The 22,777-nt window shown below is 36.5% G+C and overlaps 1 protein-coding gene across 4 annotated transcripts in view; it reads right to left on the bottom strand.

The window, feature by feature from the left end:
* Positions 1 to 6,225: 6,225 nt before the first annotated feature.
* Positions 6,226 to 22,777, bottom strand: part of C15H14orf39 (chromosome 15 C14orf39 homolog) — a 79,705-nt gene continuing 63,153 nt past the window's right edge. For all 4 annotated transcript variants that reach the window (XM_054530707.2, XM_054530706.1, XM_002824819.3 and 1 more), the window contains exons 17-18: positions 12,416 to 12,473; positions 6,226 to 7,379 (exon numbers count right to left, since the gene is read on the bottom strand). In XM_054530707.2, coding sequence (XP_054386682.1) covers positions 7,180 to 7,379; positions 12,416 to 12,473 — 258 coding nt within the window. In that variant the 3' untranslated portion in view covers positions 6,226 to 7,179. The remainder of the gene's footprint in view (positions 7,380 to 12,415; positions 12,474 to 22,777) is intronic.

A 22,777-nucleotide genomic window follows, 5' to 3' on the forward strand; every position in this document is an offset into this window, starting at 1 on the left:
TCCTGTCTTCTAGCTTCTTTGAAATATAGAATACGTTGTTGCTAACTATAGTCACCCTACTCTGCTATTGATAATTGGGGCTTATTTCTTCTATCTAACTATATGTTTGTATCCACTAAATTAACCTCCCTTTATCCTTGCCTTCTAACCTCCCTTTATCCCCACCTCCTACCTACACACTCTTCCCAGCCTCTGATATCTACCATTCTATTCTCCATCTCCATGAGATCAATTTTTCTCATATATGAGTGAGAACACGCAGTATCTGTCTTTCCAGGCCTGGCTTATTTCATTTAGCATAATAACCTCCAAGTTCCATCCATGTTACTGCAAATGACAAGATTTCATTCTTTTTTATAGCTGATTAGTATTCCATTATGTCTATATACCACATTTATCCACTTATGGACACTTAGCTTGATTCCATATATTTGCCATTGTAAATATATGAATGCTATGATATTCATATCACATTGTAAATATCTAGAATGCTGTGACAAACATTCTAGTGCAGGTAGATATGCAAATTTTGATACACAAATTTCTTTTCCTTTGGATAAATACCCAATAGTGGGACTGCTGGATCGTACGGTAGCTCTATTTTCAGTTTTTCGAGGAACTTCCATACTGTTTTCCGGAATGACTGTACTAATTTACATTCCCACCAACAGTGTATAAGAGTTAACTTTTCTCCACAACCTCACTGTAATTTTCTGTCTTTTTAATAATAGCCATTCTAACTGGAGTAAGATGATATGTCATTGTGGTTTTGATTTGCATTTCCCTGATGATAATTTATGTTGAACATTGTTTTCATATATCTGTTGGCCTTTTGTATGTCTTCTTCTGAGAAATGTCTATTTGTGTGTGTCCTTAGCTCACTTTTTAATGGGATTTTTTTCCTGTTGAGTTCCTTGTATATCCTGGATGTTAGTCTCTTGTCAGATGAATAGTTTGCAAATATTTTCTCTCATTCAACAGGTTGCCTCTTCACTCTGTTTATTGTTTCCTTTACCATGCAGATGCTTTTTCAGCTTAATATAGTCTCATTTGTCTATTTTCATTTTGGTTGTCTGTGCTTTTGAGGTTATAGCTATAAAATCTTTGTCTAGACCAACCTTCTGAAGTGTTTCCCCTGTTTTCTTTTAGTAGTTTTACAGTTTTAGGTGTTACATTAAGTTTTTAATCCATCTTGAGTTCATTTTTGCAAATGGTGACAAGTAGGGGCTCAGTTTCATTCTTTTGCATTTAGACATCCAATTTTCCCAGCATTATTTATTGAAGAGGGTGTCCTTTCCCCAATGTATGTTCTTGACACCTTTGTCACAAATCAGTTGGGTGTAAATATGTGGATTTATTTCTGGGTTCTTTATTCTGTTTCGTTGGTCTATGTGTTTGTTTTTATATAAATACCATGTTGTTTTTATTACTATAGCCTTGTAGCATATTTTGAATATATTCATGAAGGCATATTGGAAATGAAGGAATGAAACTGTCTCTATTTGTAAGCAACATGATTGCTTATATAGAAAATCCCAAAGATTCTACAAAAAAAGCTACTAGACCTCCTGAGTTCAGTATGATCACAGTTGGTATATAAAAATCAACTGTATTTCTATACATTGGTTATGAATAATTGGCATTTAATATAAAAAATATTGCATGTTTCTATTTATATAACATTCTGGAAAAGACAAAGCTACAGGAATAGAAAACAAATCTTTGGTTTCCAGGCTTTGGAAGTAGGGGAAGGGATTGACTACAAAAGTCAATGCTAGGGAATTTGGGGTATGATGCAACTGTTCTATATGGTGCTATGATGGTAGATACATGATTCTATTTGTCAAAACCCATAGACTTGCACATCACAAAGTGTCAACAAAAAGAATCAAACTGTAAAATATTTGAAGAGATTTATTCTGAGCTAAATATGAGTGATCAATGGCCCATAACATAGTCCTCAGGAGATCCTCAGAACATGTGCCCAAGGTGGTCAGGCCACAACTTGCTTTTATACATTTTAGGGAGACATAAGGCATCAATCAATACATGTAAGATGAACATTTCTTTGGTCCAGAAAGGCAAGACAACTGGAAACAGAGGCTGGGGTTGCTTCCAGGTCGTAGGCAGATTCAGATTTTCTGATTGGCAATTGGATGAAAGAGTTATTATCAATAGGATGTTTGGTTATGATAAGGGTTGTGGAGACCAAAATTTTATCATGCAGATAAAGCCTCCAGATAGCAGGCTTCAGAGAGAATAGATTGTAAATGTTTCTTATCAGACTTAACGAGCCTGTTCTAGCAGTAATTCCAAAAGGGAGGAGAGTACAATGAGTCATGTCTGGCTCTCCCTTCCCATCATGGCCTAAATTAGTTTTTCAGGTTAATTTTTGGAAAGTCCTTGATGATAGGAAGGATCCATTCAGATGGGTGGGGGGCTTTGAATTTTATTTTTGGTTTACAGAAGGAATTTTACCGTATACAATTTTTTTTTAAAACCAAGCAGTAATTCAGATAAACCCAAGATGGAATGTAGATGGCCACAAATGAATCTGTGCTATAAATGAATGACACAATCAAATGTAAGGGGGTACAGAAGATAGGAGCTAACTTAAGTAACTTTGGAAAATATTGCTGTAACTAGATAAAAAATACACACAAACACTATACCTTATGTAATAGGCTGAAAATGGCCCCCCAGAAGATTTCCATGACCTAATCCCTGGAATCTGTGATTGTTACCTATATGGGGGAAAAAATGAGGCTTTGTGGATGTGATTAAGTCAAAGATCTTGAAATGGGGAGATTATCTGAATTATCCATCCAGATGGACCCTAAATGCAATCACATGTATGCTTATAAAAGGGAGGCAGTGGGAGAGATTTCACACACTGAGGGAAGGCCATGTGAAGGCGGGTCAAAGAGAAATTTGAAGATGCTGACTATGGTGGTTAATTTTATGTCAATTTGGATAGGATATGGTACCCAGTTGTTTGGTGAAATACCATTCTAGATGTTGATGCAGAAGTATTTTTTAGATATGATTAAGTCAGTAGACTTTGGGTAAAGCAGAACTCTCCATAATGTGGGTAGGCTGCATTCAATTAGTTGAAGGCCTTAGGAGCAAAGACTGAAGTTTCCTAAAGAGTGAATTTGACTTTGAGACTGCAACACAGAAACCCTGCCTGAGTTCCTGGCCTCCCTAGTCTGTTGATATTGAACTCAACTGAAACATCAACTCTTACCTGAATTTCTAGCCTGCCAGCTTGTCCTACAGATTTCAGACTTGCCACCTCTACAATCTTAACAACCAATTCCTTAAAATAAATCTAGATGAATGGATGGATAGATTAGATAGATAGATAGATAGACAGACAGACAGACAGATAGATACTATAGATAGATGCTATTGGTTCTATTTCTCTGTAGAATACTGACTGGCTTTGAAAATTGGAGTGATGTAGCTACAAGCCAAGAAATGCCAGCAGGCACCAAAAGCTTAAAGAAGAAAGGAATGGATCCTTCCCTAGAGCATCGTTAAGTATGATCCTGCTCACACCTTGATTTTTGACCTGTAACACCAATTTTGGATGCCTGGCCTCTGGAACTATGAGAGAATGAATTCCTATTGTTTCAACCCAAAAAGGCTATAGTAATTTGCTACAGCAGTCACAGAAAACTAACATACCCTAGTTAATAAATTTGTTTATCACAGCGTCTGGGTTACCAATTTAGAAATAACTTTACATGTATACTAGGACTGAAAAAGAAAGCAAATAAATTGTAGTTAATGACAGCCAGGTTTCTCACTGTCAGAGAAAGCAGTTACAAATAAACAAAAGGGGAATACTAGATGAACCTCTTGTTGCTGGAGTTACCAGTCTAAACTCGTGTTTTGTTTTCAGTAGTTAGATACACCAACAAACATGTATATAGATGTAGTATACATACATATATTTCCTAGCTTTGTCTACTGACAGATCCTAGGCCTGTCCACTGAGAAGCAGTTATACTCCAAGAACCACGGTCTGCTTATACATATACCTCTTGTGACAATAAATCAAGAGTCTTAACTGATTTTGGAGTATCACGCTTATATTCTTAGAATATCTTTTCTAATCATAGAGAAAAAATTCACCTAACCATATTAAAATAGATTTTTTGGACCTAAACAAAATTAGATATGCAGTGTCTATTTTTCTTCTAAATTTAACAAAGAGCTCTGGGACTAGACCCCTTATTTCTGAAATCTCATCGAATAGAAGTGGGAACAAATTCCTATTTTAAAGGTAACAGAAGATTTGATTTATCTCTAGGGTAATAATTCTCTTTTAAAAGTTATCTTTATAAGGCTATTTGATTACACAAAGTTATTTTTGTGATTTGTATTCAAAACACTGCATATGCCTCCACTAGTTGGATGAGCTATGATATTCAAACACAAACAACTCTGATTCCTTTCTCCTTTTACCTTATACTCAGATGATGTTCAATCAAATGTATTTCTTTTAAACAAGATATATTTTTCCAATTTTAGGTGTCAGCAGTATGAAACCACAAGACAATCAGTTGTTATCACCTGGAACATATCACTACACACTTGGACCACTGCAATTGACTCCTAATTGGTTTATCCAACTCTAATTTCTCCTAACTCTGGCTGTATTGTCAATTTAATTTTCCTAGTCATTTCTTTTCTCTTGAAACTCTGACATTAAAATATAAGTTCCGTATTGGCCTCAGAAACCAAGTCAAAACACTTCAAGATCCTCTATAAATCAGTCCTATCATATCTATTAAACTCAGTTTCCTGATATTATTCTTCATTCCAGTTAGGTCTATTCTTTAATTTCCTCTACATATATTAATAGTAAACATGTGATTGCATTTTTCTTTTGATCATATTAGTCCCCTTATCTAGAAAGCTCTGTCTCCTTTACCAATTCAGTTAAATTCTATTAATTCAATAATTGTTTAATGCAATCCTACTAAAGACTAGCAACTAGTTAGGTAATTAAAACATGAAAGGCTAAAAAAGCATCAATCTTACACTTGAAAATTTTACAATCTACATACCTGTAAAGTCCTAATTCAATTTTACCTCTTCGGTGAATCCTTCCCAGGTTTTCTAGCTCATGATGACCTTTTTTCCCCTCATTCTTAAAACACTTGGTCTCTTCTATAACAAAAGTCACATTATAATAATATAGTTATTATATTATTATAGTTATATTATTATAGTTATAATATATTATTATAGTTATAATTATATATTATAGTTATAATATAGTTATTATTATAGTTATAATTATATTATTATAGTTATAATATAGTTATTATATTATAGTTATAATATAGTTATTATAATGTGCTTTTGTTATTTCCTAAGTTTTGTCTACTCAACCAAGTTATAAGTTCCTTGAGTATAAGACCACGTCTGTGTTCTAGCCTTTTACATGCTGTCAAAATGCCATGTGCAAGGTAGATACTTTTAAAATACTTATTTCATATCACTTATTGATACATGATAAATCTAACCATACTGGTGTGCTAGACATTACTTTAAAGTAAAAATAAATCATGGAATCACTGAATCATTCAAGGCTAAAACTAGCTTTGAATTTCTCAATAAACAAACAAATTATAACTTTTTCTCCTGTCTCATATATAGCCAATGTCTTTATTATATAAAAACTACCAATTAATTCAATCATAGAGTCAATAAGATAAATACTTGTTAAAAAAAGAAAAAAAATCCAGCTTTTTAACTGATATTTTCATCTTTTAAGCAGTTGTTGAAGGTTTGATTTTTTTTTTAACAGAGTCTAAAATTTTCTTAAAGTCTATCATTAGTTAGATTGCCCTTCTTTTTAAGTCTTTGAGGCAGCTTAATGTAATACAACTGTGATAATTTGTAGACATCCTGAAGAAGCAGTATAGACCCTTACCCAAAATTTGATTTGCATATTGAAACTGATGATGCCACACATCCCAATAGGGCGTGAAAAGATTTTTCTACTCATATATTAAGGCCTTCTGGGGAGAGCGGGGCAGGCCTCCTAAGCTGAACTGAAAAATAGCTTGAGAAGTAGAGAAAGAAGACTGGCTTTGGGTTTTTATGGTAGTTAGGGGGTGGGCCGGGTGGGGGCTCCCATATGTGGTTTGAACTTCCTACTGGCACCAAAGGAGGGAGCAACCAGGCTTTCTGATCAGCTTGGCCAAATGTGGGGCAGAATGAGAAAAGAAGGGGTTAGGTTTAAAAATCCATCAACAGTCACATCAAAATATGGAGTCAAACACTTTATTACTTGGTAACTCAATACAGTTAATTTACAAAGCACAAAATACAATGATATTGAGCAAAATGTTTACAGAAGTTCATCAAATCTTAAATATCTTCACTTAAGCTATATAATTAATTGACAAATACTGAACACAAAACATAAAGATGAAATTTTTGTTATTGAAGGAGACAAAATTTTAAATGTTCTTCAAAAAATATTTAAGCAAAAAAAAATATCAACAGGATCACCGCTGATACAACAATCCAATTTTCAGAAATTACTCTTGCCCTTTACATTTAATTTTTAGGCATTGAAAGCATTAGCATAACTCATAAAATTAGAATTGTACCATGTGTTATATTAGAAGCGAATAACACAGATTTTGTTATTAATATAAATTATTTGAAATTATTATTACAGTACCACTCTGTATACTACATAGTGAAGCAGAAGTGAAACCCAATAATTTTAAAAGAAATTTTTAGTAGCTAAAGTACACTTCAGCACTAACTCTGGAGTTACTACTGCAGTTCTTGTTCTTATCAAAGTACCAACAATACTTCCAGAAAAAAACCTTAGGTTCCAAGGAGAAGCAGGCTTAATATTTAAAATAAAGAGTAATGAAAAAAGCATCAAATTCTATTAAGATTAATAAAAGTTCTACCGGACCACGGCTCGCAAAATCAAAACCAAAATAAATAATGATTAGTTAATAGCACACACAAAACCCAAAATATTCAGTATTTCAATATTTCAATAAATATAATCAAACAATGTAAACATTACTGCTTTAATCAACAAAAGAAAGCAGTCTTCATGTTTTAAGCAATAATGTAAATTTATGCCCTCATGAACACAGAACAGTAAAATAATTTAAGGAATTAATGACTAGCTCAAAAAAAATTAAACTGTGTTGTATTTTGTGAGGAAGATGAAAAACCTTTTAAAGAAGAAGGTATTGAATTTTGACCCTGTCCAAATGAAAATGGAAAACTAAAATCATCTTTTCCAGCTCCAAATGTATGAGTTGAAGTGTCTGATGGAAAAGAAAATGTAAAGCCATCTTCTCCTTCTGGCTTCTCAAATAAGTTTCCTAAGGAAGATAAACATTACAATATCATGCTCTTCATCTTATAGAAAATTTTTTTAACCTACTGAATTATAGCATACTGCATACAATAAATATGGTAACACTGAATCAGTGTTACACAGGAATACAGGTATTTAACTGTATTCCTCTTAAGTGCAAGGCATTGTCCTTGGTACTATGAAGGTTAAAACAGACTCAAACTTAAACCCTATTTTCAAGTAATTTGAACTCTAGTATATAAAGAACTAGTATAAAAAGTAAAAAGTAGAATAAAACACCTCAAATGAAGAGAATGATACAGAGGCACAGAAACAGACAATGCATAGGATGCATTAGAGTAACAGAAATCTATTCAGCTTAGCAGGAGCAGTGAGAAATAATAAAGATGTACTAAGTGGAAATTAATGAAGATGAGCTTGGAAAGATTGCTTAATGTCCCACTATGGAATCTGGACTTTATTTAGTAGATAACAAGAATTCATTGAAGATTTTCAAGCAGAGATATGACATGATTTGAACTGCTTTGTAAGTATTACTCAGGCGAGAATAGGTATAAAGGCTGGAACAGAAGAGTCTAGAAGTGGGACTAACCAAAATAAAATAAAAGTCTATTGTCCAGTGAAGACATAACGAAATGTTGACCTTATCTACAATCATAGCGATGGTAATGGAGGAAAAAATGCTGAATCTGAGAGATACTGTATAAGTTAAACTTATTCAACTATTATTTATTGAGTCACTACAATATACTGTTCATGGCATTGTTCAAGGAAACTGACAGAACATTAAAAAGAGTTCTAAAAGGAATTTTTACAATAAGCTTTAAATGTAGCTCTGGTTGATGAAGCCCAGAATTGCCATTAAGGAAAAATACTGTTTTTCACTTATTATTTACTTATTAATAAAATTATAAACATACAAATATATTTTCAACATCCTAATTCTAATTTAAAACTAATTATCATTAAATAATTTTAAATCTATAGTAATCAAATATGTACTTGAAACAAGTATTTTTAAATATCTATTTTTATATAGAATTAATCAAATAGCATATTAAGCAAAATAATTTACTTTGCATCACTTTGAATGTTTCATGTATTTTTTAACTTTCATATATTTAATAAACTTATTTTTATTTTTAAACATCTCAATTATTTCACCCTATATAGAACCGAGTCAACCAGCAGTAAGATGGGTGGATGGATGGATGGATGGACAGACAGATGGATAGATGGACAGACTGACTACCAGATACTTGTGTTCTTCCCCTCTCCCTTTCTCACTTTATTTTTTTGACTATGTGTATTTCTCAGTACACAGCCATATGACTTAAAGAAAAATAGGTATAATGTAAACACATATCCAAAAAGAACCAAAATCTTGAATTTCCTTTTGAATAAATGAATTTGATTTTGTTTTTAATTTCACAAGAAGTTCATATGAAGTCTTCATAAAACTCATATGATCACTGTAAATAAAAGAACATATTACTGTGCAAGGCAGCATTATAGGTGCTATGGGGAATTCAAAAGTACATTTTAAAATCCCTGCCCTCAAAAAACCTGTGATCTAGAGGAGATTTTATATCTATTTATAAGTAATGATGGTAGAATGGTAAAATGTATAAAAAAGAAGAGATATTCAGAAAAGAGAGGGAGAGATCTTTTTGAAAAAGAAGATTGAGGGGATAAATAAAAGGTTTTATGGAAGAGAATTCTATCTCGAAAGATAGAAAGACATAGAAGTTGGAGATTGCAAGAAGTAAAAAGCAGGTAAGAAAGTGTAGGTATACTTGAGACACAATGAGTTCCAGAGTCTGGCCAAAGCACAGGTTACTCTTATAAGATAAAAGCCTTAAAAGGTATGTTGGGGGATGAATAGAGACTGGTTAATGAGTACAAAAATACAGTTAGATAGAAGGAATAAGTTCTAGTATGGAATTTAAGAATAAGTTCTAGAGTAGTAGTATGGTTTACAAGAATTTATAGTGTATTTTGACATAGCTAGAAAAGAAGATTTGGGATGTTCCCCACACAAAGAAATGATAAACGTCTGAGGTGATGGATATTCCAATTACCCTGATTTGATCATTACACATTGTATGCAGGTATCAAAATATCACAGGGACCCCATAAATATGTACAACTATATACCAATAAAAAACGAAACAGGTAGTTGGCGCTAAATTAGTAAAGTAGAAGCATAATTTGATAGTCAGTGGGGGAGTCACTGAAGGTATCTGATTAGGGCAGTGACATGGCCAACATTATGGGCACTGAAGATTAATTAAGCTGTGATCTATAGGTAAGCTGAAAAATGGAAAACACCAATTAGGATGTTATTGTAACAGTCCAGGTGAACAGTAAGACTCTGAAATATAATGGTTTCAATGAAAATAGAAAATAAAAATAAATATTTAAGAGAGAGAACTGATAAAACTTGATAACTAGTTGAATGTAGTCGCAGTCACAGAGAGAAGCTAAAATTGTTACTATGCTCCAAACCTTAAAAGCCAGAATAATGGAGATACCATCAGGGATGTCAGAAGGAGAGCAAGTTTGATTTCAGCTACACTGAGTTTTTAATGTCAAAAGATGTCTAAAGAGATTTAAACTGTACAATCAGAAATCAGGTCCTAGAGTTTAGAAGTCAGTGCAGCAAGATATAAATTTGGTCATTATCTGTATGTATTATATTTGAAAACACTGAAGTGAATGAGTGTCAAATGAATGAGAATGTCAAAAAAGAGGATGTGGGCTGGGTGTGGTGGCTCACGCCTGTGATCCCAGCACTTTGGGAGGCTGAGGCAGGTGGATCGCCTGAGGTCAGGAATTTGAGACCAGCCTGACCAACATAGTGAAACCCCGTCTCTACTAAAAATACAAAAAATTAGCTGGGCATGGTGGTGGGCGCCTGTAATCCCAGCTACTCAGGAGGCTGAGGCAGGAGAATTGCTTGAACCCAGGAGGCGGAGGTTGCCATGAGCCGAGATCATGCCATTGCACTCCAGCCTGGGCAACAAGAGCAAAACTCTGTCTCAAAAAAAAAGAGGATGTAAATAGATTTAAATTTTTAGATGATAGACATTTAATAAATACAATTGGTAGATTCATTCCGATCTCATAGCATTAAATACCATTTATAAAAATTCTAAAATCTGTGTCTCCATCTCATTGAATTCCAAATTCATATGTACAATTTCCTACTTTACTTTCACTTCGTATCTAATAAACAGGCTTTTCAATTAAAACACTTCCTAAATGAAACCCCTGGCTCCTCAATCTCAAATTACTCTTACAGCCTTCCATATTTATATAAATGGCAACTCCATTCCAAGTTATTCATGTCAAAACCATGGCACAATCTTTGTTTCTCTCTCTCAGTCCTTATATCCAGTCCATAAGCAAATTCTTCCAGCTCTATCTTCAGAAAACTTTGTAACCAAAATCTGACATGTTCTCACCACTTCTACTACTACTCATCAATTCTCACTTTGTGTCATTTTATAGCTTCCTGACCTTTCCCTGCTTTTGCCCTTGTTTTCATACAGTCTGTTCTCCACATAGCAGCCAGAATAATTCTTTTAAAACCTGTCAGATCATTTCAGTCCTTTACTTAAAACCTTCCAGAGGCTTCCCATTTCACTCAGAAAAAAAACCCCTAAGTCCTTAATGATCTACAGGTCCCACATGATTTGCTCTCCATCCACCTCTTGGATTTAATCTCCCACCAGTCTCTCCTTCCTTATTCCATAAATCATACCAACTTAACTAACTTTCAACGAACATACTGAGTATGTTCCCATTTCAAGACCTTTTTGCCCTTTGCTTGGAACACTTTTCCCAGTAGCTTGTATATGCACCTCCTTCTGTTCAATGTTGACTTTTAGTGATGCCCTTCCTGACTCCCTTGCAATACAGCAATCACCTTCCCAATCCAAGTATTCCCTATTTCCCTTACTCTACATTACGTTGCTGCATAGTATTTATCACCAACAATAAGTAAAAAATTAACATCGAGCCTGGGAAGATTCGGGCCCACCTGGAAAATGACCTTGGAGCCTGACTTCCCACAGCACTGTTTTCACAGAATTAAGGTAAACACAGAATGTTTTATCTATCCAGTCTGCTGTGTGAGACTGCACCTGAATTAGAGGAGCTATGAGTTAGCATACAGGCCTTGGGCCTCATGACTAGAATAATATAAAAGACTGGTGTGAAATTGAAGTTACAGCTCTCGTGTTTCAAGCTGACCTACATGCAACATGCCTTTTGTCCATAGCAGCCTGACATGTTCCTTGGGTGGCAGTGGCAAAAGAAGATATATTACTTGGGTAGTTAGTGATCCTTTCAATGAAACAAGGATGCTGTACCTACCATTATCTCTTATCTTGTATCATTCTATAACATAAAGGTAATATTAGATTTAGAATCATAATATGTGAGTCTGACTATTCAAGCCCATAACAACTGTTGTTTAGTGTACTATCTGATAAATTATACATTGATTTATTTGTCTATTTTCAGTTTATCCCACTAGAACATAAACCATATGAGAATTTTTCATTCTTGTCCATTGTCCCCAGACCCCAAAAGCATACCTGATATAAAATATAATACACATACACATTTATATTAATATGTTGAATGAATTAATCAATCAAAGGAAAAATGAAGAAAGAATATCCAATAAAAAGTATCAAAGAGAGAAAAGGAAATCCAAAAATTACAGAAAAAAGATGGAAATAACCAACTATATCAAATGTTGCAAAGAGTCTTAATATGATAATAAATACAAGATACCCATAATATTTGATAATTGGGAGGTCAATAACCTTGGAGAAAGTAAGTTTTAATAGAGTAGTGAGAAAAGCTAATTGCTTGAAATAAGAAAGAAAAGAATATCAGTGAGTAGTGCAGAAGTAACAGTAATTTCTAAAGAATAAATTGAGCACCTAAGAAAATAAGTTAGAGAAACTAAATACTGTACTAATGAGTTAACATGTTTTTAAAGGTAGCAAACTTCAAACAACTTACCAATCTCTTGCTCTGATGACAGAGGATTTAGATTTCTTGCAGAATAATGTTCATCGAACTGGAAAATAATTTCCATTAAATATTACTTGTGAAATCAGTAGGACAGTATATATAGTATATATAATTGAATCTAAAGCTTAGTTATTCTAATACATGGAATTAAAGTAGACTTATGATACCTTTATATAGCACACTCTTATACTTAAAAAGATCTATCTTCAAAACCTGTCATTTACTTATATTAAAATAAGGTCTATTGATTTGATTCAGGCAAAATACACTGTACTAAAGATAGCTCCTACTTTAGAATCTTAATATGATATTTTGCTTTATTCTGAAAGCTTTTAACAAATCAGGTTGTTGGTATTTTTTTTTGCCTATAAAAGTAACAGGAAGTGGATAGCTTCATGTCAGTTCAGATCAAGTTTTGCTGCCAAAAGTCCATTTTCTCAGTAAAACAGGCTTTTAAAAAAAATGAGATCATGACAGCATAGTTTTCTGTGCACCTTTTTCCTCTTCACATTGCATTGTGAGCATTTGTCCATGTCATTATTCTTCTAAAATCTGACTCTTTCCATGGCTCTATAATATTCCTCCAAATAGACAAACCAGACAGTTTCAACTGGACATGTAAGTTGTCCCAACTTTGTTTCTTATATAGAAGTCACACGTGAATAAACACTGTTATGCACAGATTTATGTTTCTTTGAAAATTAATAAGGAAAGCTGTTTTCTCATAGATTTTATAAGCCACTTGAATTTCTTTTTCAGTGAATTATCTATTTGTCAAATGGACTTTGCTCATTTTTCTATTGAGAAAGTAATTTTTTCATCATTGGTACATATAAGCACTTTATATTCTAGAGATGTTAATTAATTATTTGCAACCTTATTGCAAATATTTTACATCTTTGTCATTTTGCCCTTAAAATTTTTTAACATATAGAAGTTTAGATTTTGGGGTCACTTCCAAGATGGCCAAATAGGAAGAGCTCTGGTCTGCAGCTCCCAGCGAGATCGACACAGAAGACAGATGATCTCTGCATTTCCAACTGAGGTACCTGGTTCATCTCAATGGGACTGGCTGCACAGTGGGTGCAGCCCACAGAGGGCGAGCTGAAGCAGGGCAGGGCGTCCCCTCACCTGTGAAGTGCATGGGGTCGGGGGATTTCCCTTTCCTAGCCAAGGGAAGCTGTGACAGACTGTACCTGGAAAAACAGTACACTCCCACCCAAATACTGCACTTTGCCCAAGGTCTTAGCAACCAGCAGACCAGGAGATTCCCTCCTGTGCCTGGCTTGGTGAGTGCCATGCCCAAGGAGCCTTGCTCACTGCTAGCATAGCAGTCTGAGTTTGACCTGCGAGGCTGCAGCCTGGCAGGGGGAGGGGTGTCTGCCATTGCTGAGGCTTGAGTAGGTAAACAAAGCAGCCAGGAAGCTTGAACTAGCAGAGCCCACCACAGCTCAGCAAGGCCTACTGCCTCTATAGACTCAAACTCTGTGAGCAGGACACAGCTGAACAGAAGGCAATAGAAAACTTCTGCAGACCTAAATGTCCCTGTCTGACAGCTCTGAAGAGAGCAGTGGTTCTCCCAGTATGGTGTTCAAGCTCAGAGAATTGACAGACTGCATCCTCAAGTGGGTCCATGACCCCCATGTAGCCTGACTGGGAGACATCTCCCAGTAGAGGCTGACAGACACCTCAAACAGGTAGGTGACCCTATGGGACAAAGATTCCAGAGGAAGGATCAGGCAGCAATATTTGCTGTTCTGCAATATTTACTGTTCTGCAGCCTCCGCTGGTGATATGCAGGCAAACAGCGTTTGGAGTGGACCTCCAGCAAACTACAACAGACCTGCAGCTGAGGGGCCTGACTGTTAGAAGGAAAACTAACAAACAGAAAGGAATAGCATCAACATCAACAAAAAGGACATCCACACCAAAACCCCATCTGTAGGTTACCAACATAAAAGACCAAAGGTAGATAAAACCACAAAGATGGGGAGAAACCAGAGCAGAAAAGGTGAAAATTCAAAAAACCAGAGTGCCTCTTCTCCTCCAAAGGATTGCAGCTCCTTGCCAGCAATGGAACAAAACTGGACAGAAAATGACTTTGACGAGTTGACAGATGCAGGCTTCAGAAGGTCGGTAATAACAAACTTCTACTAGCTAAAGGAGCATGTTCTAACCCATCACAAGGAAGCTAAAAACCTTGAAAAAAGGTTAGATGAATGGCTAACTAGAATAAACAGGGTAGAGAAGACTTTAAATGGCCTGATGGAGCTGAAAACCATGGCACAAGAACTTCAGGACACATGCAAAAGCTTCAATAGCCGATTCGATTAAGTGGAAGAAAGGATATCAGTGATTGAAGACCAAATTAATGAAATAAAGCAAGAAGACAAGATTAGAGGAAAAAGAGTAAAAAGAAACTAATGAAGCCTCCAAGAAATATGGGAATATGTGAAAAGACCAAATATACGTTTGATTAGTGTACCTGAAAGTGATGGGGAGAATGGAACCAAGTTAGAAAACACTCTTCAGGATATTATCCAGGAGAACTTCCCTAGCCTAGCAAGGCAGGCCAACATTCAAATTCAGGAAATGCAGATAACACCACAAAGATACTCCTCGAAAAGAGCAACCCCAAGACACATAATTGTCAGATTCACCAAGATTGAAGTGAAGGAAACAATGTTAAGGGCAGCCAGAGAGAAAGGTCGGGTTACCCACAAAGGGAATCCCATCAGACCCACAATCCCATCAGATTAACAGCGGATCTCTCAGCAGAAACCCTACAAGCCAGAAGAGAGTGGGGACCAATATTCAACATTCTTAAAGAAAAGAATTTTCAAGCCAGAATCTCCTATCCAGCCAAACTAAGCTTCATAAGTGAAGGAGAAATAAAATACTTTAGAGACAAGCAAATGCTGAGAGATTTTTGTCACCACCAGGCCTGCCTTACAAGAGTTCCTGAAGGGAGCACTAAACTTGGAAAGGAACAACCAGTACCAGCCACTGCAAAAACATGCCAAATTGTAAAGACCATTGATGCTATGAAGAAACTACATCAATTAATGGGCAAAATAACCAGCTAACATCACGACAGGATCAAATTCAAACATAACAATATTAACCTTAAATGCAAATGGGCTAAATGCCCCAATTAAAAGACACAGACTGACAAGCTGGATAAAGAGTCAAGACCCATCAGTGTGCTGTATTCAGGAGACCCATCTTACATGCAGAGACACACATAGGCTCAAAACAAAGGGATGGAGGAAGATATACCAAGCAAATTGAAAGCAAAAGCAGGAGTTGCAATCCTAGTCTCTGATAAAACAGACTTTAAACCAACAAAGATCAAAAGAGATAATGAAGGCTATTACAAAATGGTAAAGGGATCAATTTAACAAGAAGAGCTAACTGTCCTAAATATATATGCACCCAATACAGAAGCACCCAGATTCATAAAGCAAGTCCTTAGAGAGCTACAAAGAGACTTAGACTCCCACATAATAACAGGAGACTTTAACACAACACTGTCAATATTAGACAGATCAACAAGACAGAAGGTTAACAAGGATATCCAGGAATTGAATTCAGCTCTGCACCAAGTGGGCCTAATAGACATCTACAGTACTCTCCACCCCAAATCAACAGAATATACATTCTTCTCAGCACCACATTGCACTTATTCTAAAATCGACCACATAATTGGAAGTAAAACACTCCTCAGCAAATGCAAAACAACGTAAATCACAACAAACTGTCTCTCAGATCACAGTGCAATCAAATTAGAACTCAGGATTAAGAAACTTACTCAAACCCCCACAACTACATGGAAACTCAACAACCTGCTCCTGAATGACTACTGGATAAATAACAAAATGAAGGCAGAAATAAAGACGTTCTTTGAAACCACTGAGAACAAAGACAAAACATACCAGAATCTCTGGGACACATTTAAAGCAGTGTGTAGAGGGAAATTTATAGTACTAAATACTCACAAGAGAAAGCAGGAAAGATCTAAAATCGACACCCTAACATCAAAATTAAAATAACTAAAGGAGCAAGAGCAAAGAAATTCAAAAGCTAGTAGAAGGCAAGAAATAACTAAGATCACAGCAGAACTGAAGAGCTAGAGACACAAAAAACCCTTCAAAAAATCAATGAATCCAGCAGCTGGTTTTTTGAAAAGATCAACAAAATTGATAGACTGCTAGCAAGACTAATAAACAAGAAAAGAGAGAAGAATCAAATAGATGCAATAAAAAATGATAAAGGGGATATCACCACTGATCACACAGAAATACAAAATACCATCAGAGAATACTAAAAACACCTCTATGCAAATAAACTAGAAAATTTAGAAGAAATGCATAAATTCCTGGACATGTACATCCTCCAAAGACTAAACCAGGAAGAAGTTGAATCTCTGAATAGACCAATAATAGGTTCTGAAATTCAGGCAATAATTAATAGCCTACCAACCAAAAAAAGTCCAGGACCAGACAGATTCACAACCGAATTCTACCAGAGGTACAAAGAGGAGCTGACATCATTCCTCCTGAAACTATTCCAATGAATAGAATAAAAGGGAATCCCCCATAATTCATTTTATGAGGCCAGCATCATCTTGATACCAAAGCCTGGCAGAGACACAACAAAAAAAGAGAATTTTAGACCAATATCCCTGATGAACATCAATGCAAAAATCCTCAGTAAAATACTGGCAAACCAAATACAGCAGCACATCAAAAAGTTTATCCACCATGATCAAGTTGGCTTCATCCCTGGGATGCAAGGCTGGCTCAACATATGCAAATGAATACACGTGATCCATCACATAAACAGAACCAATGACAAAAACCACATGATTATCTCAATAGATGCAGAAAAGGCCTTCTACAAAGTTCAACACCCCTTCAAGCTAAAAACTCTTAATAAACTAGGTATTGATAGAACATATCTCAAAATAATAAGAGCCATTTATGACAAACCCACAGCCAATATCATACTGAATGGGCAAAAACGGGAAGCATTCCCTTTGAAAACTGGCACAGGACAAGGATGCCCTCTCTCACCATTCCTATTCAATATAGTGTTGGAAGTTCTGGCCAGGGCAATCAGGCAAGAGAAAGAAATAAAGGGTATTCGAACAGGAAAAGAGGAAGTCAAATTATGCCTGTTTGCAGATGACATGATTGTATGTTTAGAAAACCCCATCATGTCAGCCCAAAATCTCCTTAAGCTGATAAGCAACTTCAGCAGTCTCAGGATACAAAATCAATGTGCAAAAATCACAAGCATTCCTATACACCAATAACTGACAGAGAGCCAAATCATGAGTGAACTCCCATTCACAATTGCTTCAAAGAGAATAAAATATCTAGGAATAAAACTTACAAGGCATGTGAAGGACCTCTTCAAGGAGAACTACAAACCACTGCTCTATGAAATAAAAGAGGACACAAACAAATGGAAGAACATTCCATGCTCATGGATAGAAAGACTCAATATCGTGAAAATGGCCATACTGCCCAAGGTAATTTATAGATTCAATGCTACCCCCATCAAGCTACCAAAGACTTTCTTCATAGAATTGGAAAAAACTACTTTAAAGTTCATATGGAACCAAAAAAGAGCCCGCATCGCCAAGTCAATCCTAAGCCAAAAGAACAAAGCTGGAGGCATCACACTACCTGACTTCAAACTATACTACAAGTCTATAGTAACCAAAACAACTTGGTACTTGTACCAAAACAGACATATAGACCAGTGGAACAGAACAGAGGCCTCAGAAATAACACCATACATGTACAACCATCTGATCTTTGACAAACCTGACAAAAACAGCAATAAGGAAAGGATTCCCTATTTAATAAATGGTGCTGGGAAAACTGGCTAGCCATATGGAGAAAGCTGAAACTGGATCCCTTCCTTACATCTTATACAAAAATTAACTCAAGATGGATTAAAGACTTAAATGTCAGGCCTAAAACCATAAAAACCCTAGAAGAAAACCTAGGCAATACCATTCAGGACACAGGCATGGGCAAGGACTTCATGACTAAAACACCAAAAGCAATGGCAACAAAAGCCAAAATAGACAAATGGAATCTAATTAAAATAAAGAGCTTCTGCACAGCAAAAGAAACTATCATCAGAGTGAACAGGCAACCTACAGAATGGGAGAAAATTTTTGCAATCTACCCATCTGACAAAGGGCTAATATCCAGAATCTACAAAGAACTTAAACAAATTTATAAGAAAAAAAAATCAAAAAGTGGGCAAAGGATATGAACAGACACTTCTCAAAAGAAGACATTTATGCAGCCAACAGACACATGAAAAAATGCTCATCATCACTGGTCATTAGAGAAATGCAAATCAAAACCACAATGAGATACTATCTCATGCTAGTTGGAATGGCGATTATTAAAAAGTCAGGAAACAACAGATGCTGGAGAGGATATGGAGAAATAGGAACAATTTTACACTGTTTGTGGGAGCATAAATTATTTCAACCATTATGGAAGATAGTGTGGCAATTCCTCAAGGATCTAGAACTAGAAATACCATTTGACCCAGCAATCCCATTACTGGGTATATACCCAAAGGATTATAAATCATGCTGCTATAAAGACACATGCACATGTATGTTTATTGCGGCACTATTCACAATAGCAAAGACTTGGAACCAACCCAAATGTCCATCAATGATAGAATGGATTAAGAAAATGTGACACATATACGCCATGGAATACTATGCAGCCATAAAAAGGATGAGTTCATGTTCTTTGCAGGGACGTGGATGCAGGTGGAAACCATCATTCTCAGCAAACTATCACAAGGACAGAAAACCAAACACTGCATGTTCTCACTCACAGGTGGAAATTGAACAATGAGAACACATGGACACAGGGTGGGGAACATCACATGCAGGGGCCTGTCAGGGAGTGGGGGGCTGGGGGAGGGATAGCATTAGGAGAAATACCCAATGTAGATGACAAGTTGATGGGTGCAGCAAACCAACATGGCACATGTATACCTATGTAACAAACCTGCATGTTGTGCACATTACCCTAGAACTTAAAGCATAATTTAAAAAAAGAAGTTAAGATTTTGTATGTAATCAAACCCAATTATTTTCTTTTGCTTCTTCTTCCACCGTTTTCATGCTTAAAGAATCCTTCCTCCTAAGATTTGGTAAATGTTCACCTATATTTCTTCAGAAATATATTGTGGTTAACATTTTCTTATATGATTTAATGCATCTGTAACTTCTATTGATGTACAGTGTAAGATGAATGCGTAATTTACTCCTATTAATTTGTAGTCTATCATTATCACATTATAAAATCTTTGGTTTCAAGACTTTCTAGCCCACACCACTGATCAATCAGTCCTTTAAACTGTTATCATGCCTTTTATTACTCTAGCCTTACAGGATGTTTGAATATTTAGAAAGTAAGTTTCCCTCACCAATCTGTTTCATAATATTTAGGATTTATAATTACATCCTCTCTTTCATTCCTAATATAAGGATTTTGTCAATTATTTTCAAATAATCAACTTTGACTTTGTTAATTTCCTCTATTGTTTGTTTTTCCATTTCACTGATTTCTCTTATTTTGTTTCTTCATTTTACTTCAGGTTTGCTTAGTTCTTCTTTTTCTAGATTCTCAAAATGAAATCTTAGGTCACTGATTTTAGGCCTTTCTTCTTTTTTATTATGTAATTATTAGCTAAATTATTTAAAGCTATTTTTTGCTCTGGCTTTGGCAACATCCCATAATTTTTGATAGGCTGGATTTTCATAATGCAGTTTAAAATCTTTCCTAAAAGGGAACCCACTACCTTGAAGGGAAGGACCCAGTCCTGGCAGAATTAATCACCCACTGACTAAAGAGCCCTTGGGCCCTGAATAACCAGCAGTGATACCCAGGTAGTATGCTGTGGGCCTTGGGCTCTGAGAGGTGCTGGCTTCAGTTGTGACCCAGCACATTCCCAGCTATGATGGCTATGGTAAAAGACCCCATCTGTTTAAGAAAAGCAGAGGGAACAAGTAAAGGGCATTTTATCTTGTACACTAGGTACCAGCTCAGCCACAGTGGGGTAGAACAAGCATGATCTTGGGGTCCCTGAGTTCAGGCCTAGGCTCTTGGACAGCATTTCTGGACCTTCCCTGGGCCAGAGGGGAGCCCACTGCCCTGAAGGGTGAGTCCCATGCCTGGCATCATTCACTGAAGAGCCCTTGCGCTTCGAGTGGATATCAGCAGTGTCCTGGCAGACCCCCACCATGAGCTGATGGTCATAGGGTCCACAGGGAGAGGCTCCTCTGCCTGTGGAAAGGGAGGGAAGAGCAGGAAGGACTTTGTATTGTGGTTTGAGTGCCAGCTTAGCCACAGTAGAGTAGAACATTGGGCAAATTACTAAGGTTTTTGACTCCAATCTCAAAATCCTAGACAGCATCTCTAGATCTGCCTAGGGCCAGGGGAACTAGCCACCTGAAGGGATGGAAACAAATCTGGCTGGCTTTACGACCTGCTGATCACAGAGCTTTAGGGCCTTCAGTGAACATAGTGGGTAGCCAGGTAGTGGTTACAGAAGGCCTTGGCCAAGACCCAATGCTGTGCTGGCTTCAGGTATGGCCCAGTGCAGTCCTAGTCAAGATGGCCACAGGGGTGCTTGCATCACACCTCCCCCGACTCCAGGCAGCTCAGCACAGAGAGAGAGGCTCCATTTGTTTGGGAGAAATCAAGGGAAAATAACAAGTCTCTGCCTGGTAATCCAGAGAATTCTCCCAGATCTTATCCAAGACCACCAAGGCTATACCTCTCTGAGTATGCAAAAACCACAGGGTTATTGGGCTTGGAGCCCAAGTCCCTTTGAATACTTGGAAAGCCTCCTCAAGAAAGACAGGCACTTACAAGCCCAGACTGTGAAGACTAGAGTAAATACCTAATTCTTCAATGCCTAGACACCAACAACAACTACAAGCATCAAGATCATCCAGGAAAACATGAACTCACCAAAGGAACTAGAAAAATCACCAGGGACCAGTCCTGGTGATTTCTAACACCAGTTAGAAAGGCAATCATTAAAAATCAGGAAACAACAGGTGCTGGAGAGGATGTGGAGAAATAGGAACACTTTTACATTGTTGGTGGGACTGTAAACTAGTTCAACCATTGTGGAAGACAGTGTGGCGATTCCTCAAGGATCTAGAACTAGAAATACCATTTGACCCAGCCATCCCATTACTGGGTATATACCCAAAGGAATATAAATCATGCTGCTATAAAGACACATGCACACGTATGTTTATTGCGGCACTATTCACAATAGCAAAGACTTGGAACCAACCCAAATTCCATCAATGATAGACTGAATTAGGAAAATATGGCACATATACACCATGGAATACTATGCAGCCATAAAAAAGGATGAGTTCACATCCTTTATAGGGACATGGATGAAGCTGGAAACCATCATCCTGAGCAAACTACCACAAGGACAGAAAACTAAACCTCATGTTCTCACTCATAGGTGGGAATTGAACAATGAGAACACTTGGACACAGGGTGGGGAACATCACACACCGGGGCCTGTCATGGGGTGGGGGGTGGGAGGAGGGATAGCATTAGGAGATATACCTAATGTAAATGACGAGTTAATGGGTGCAGCACACCAACATGGCAGATGTATACATATGTAACAAACCTGCACATTGTGCACATGTACCCTAGAACTTAAAATATAATAATAAAAATAAAGAAATTTAAAAAATTAAAAATGAAATAAAATAAAATAATGGGTTAAAAGATAGAATCTCAGGCTGGGCATGGTGGCTCACGCCTGTAATCCCAGCATTTTGGGAGGCCGAGCCAGGCAGATAACAAGGTCAGGAGATCGAGACCATCCTGGCCAACATGGTGAAACCCCATCTCTACTAAAGTACAAAAAATAAAAATTAGCCAGGCATGGTGGCACGCGCCTATAGTCCCAGCTACTCAGGAGGATGAGGCAGGGGAATCACTTGAACCTGGGAGGTGGAGGTTGCAGTGAGCCAACATTGTGTTAACTGCAAAGACTCCATCTCAAAAAAAAAAAAAAAAAAAAAGATAGAATTTCAAGCCTCATGGTAACCTCAATCGAAAAAGAGACAATGGATACACCAAAAATAAAAAGCAAGAAATTAAATCACACCATCAGAGAAAATCACCTTCGCTTAAAGGAAGACAGGAAGAAAGGAGAAAAGGAATGAGATCCTGTCATTTGCAACAACATGGATGGAACTAGAGGTCATTATGTTACATGAAGTAAGTCAGGCACAGAAAGACAAACAACATATTC

The sequence above is a fragment of the Pongo abelii genome, chromosome 15 (assembly GCF_028885655.2).
Source record: "Pongo abelii isolate AG06213 chromosome 15, NHGRI_mPonAbe1-v2.0_pri, whole genome shotgun sequence".
Classification (NCBI taxonomy): Eukaryota; Metazoa; Chordata; class Mammalia; order Primates; family Hominidae; genus Pongo; species Pongo abelii.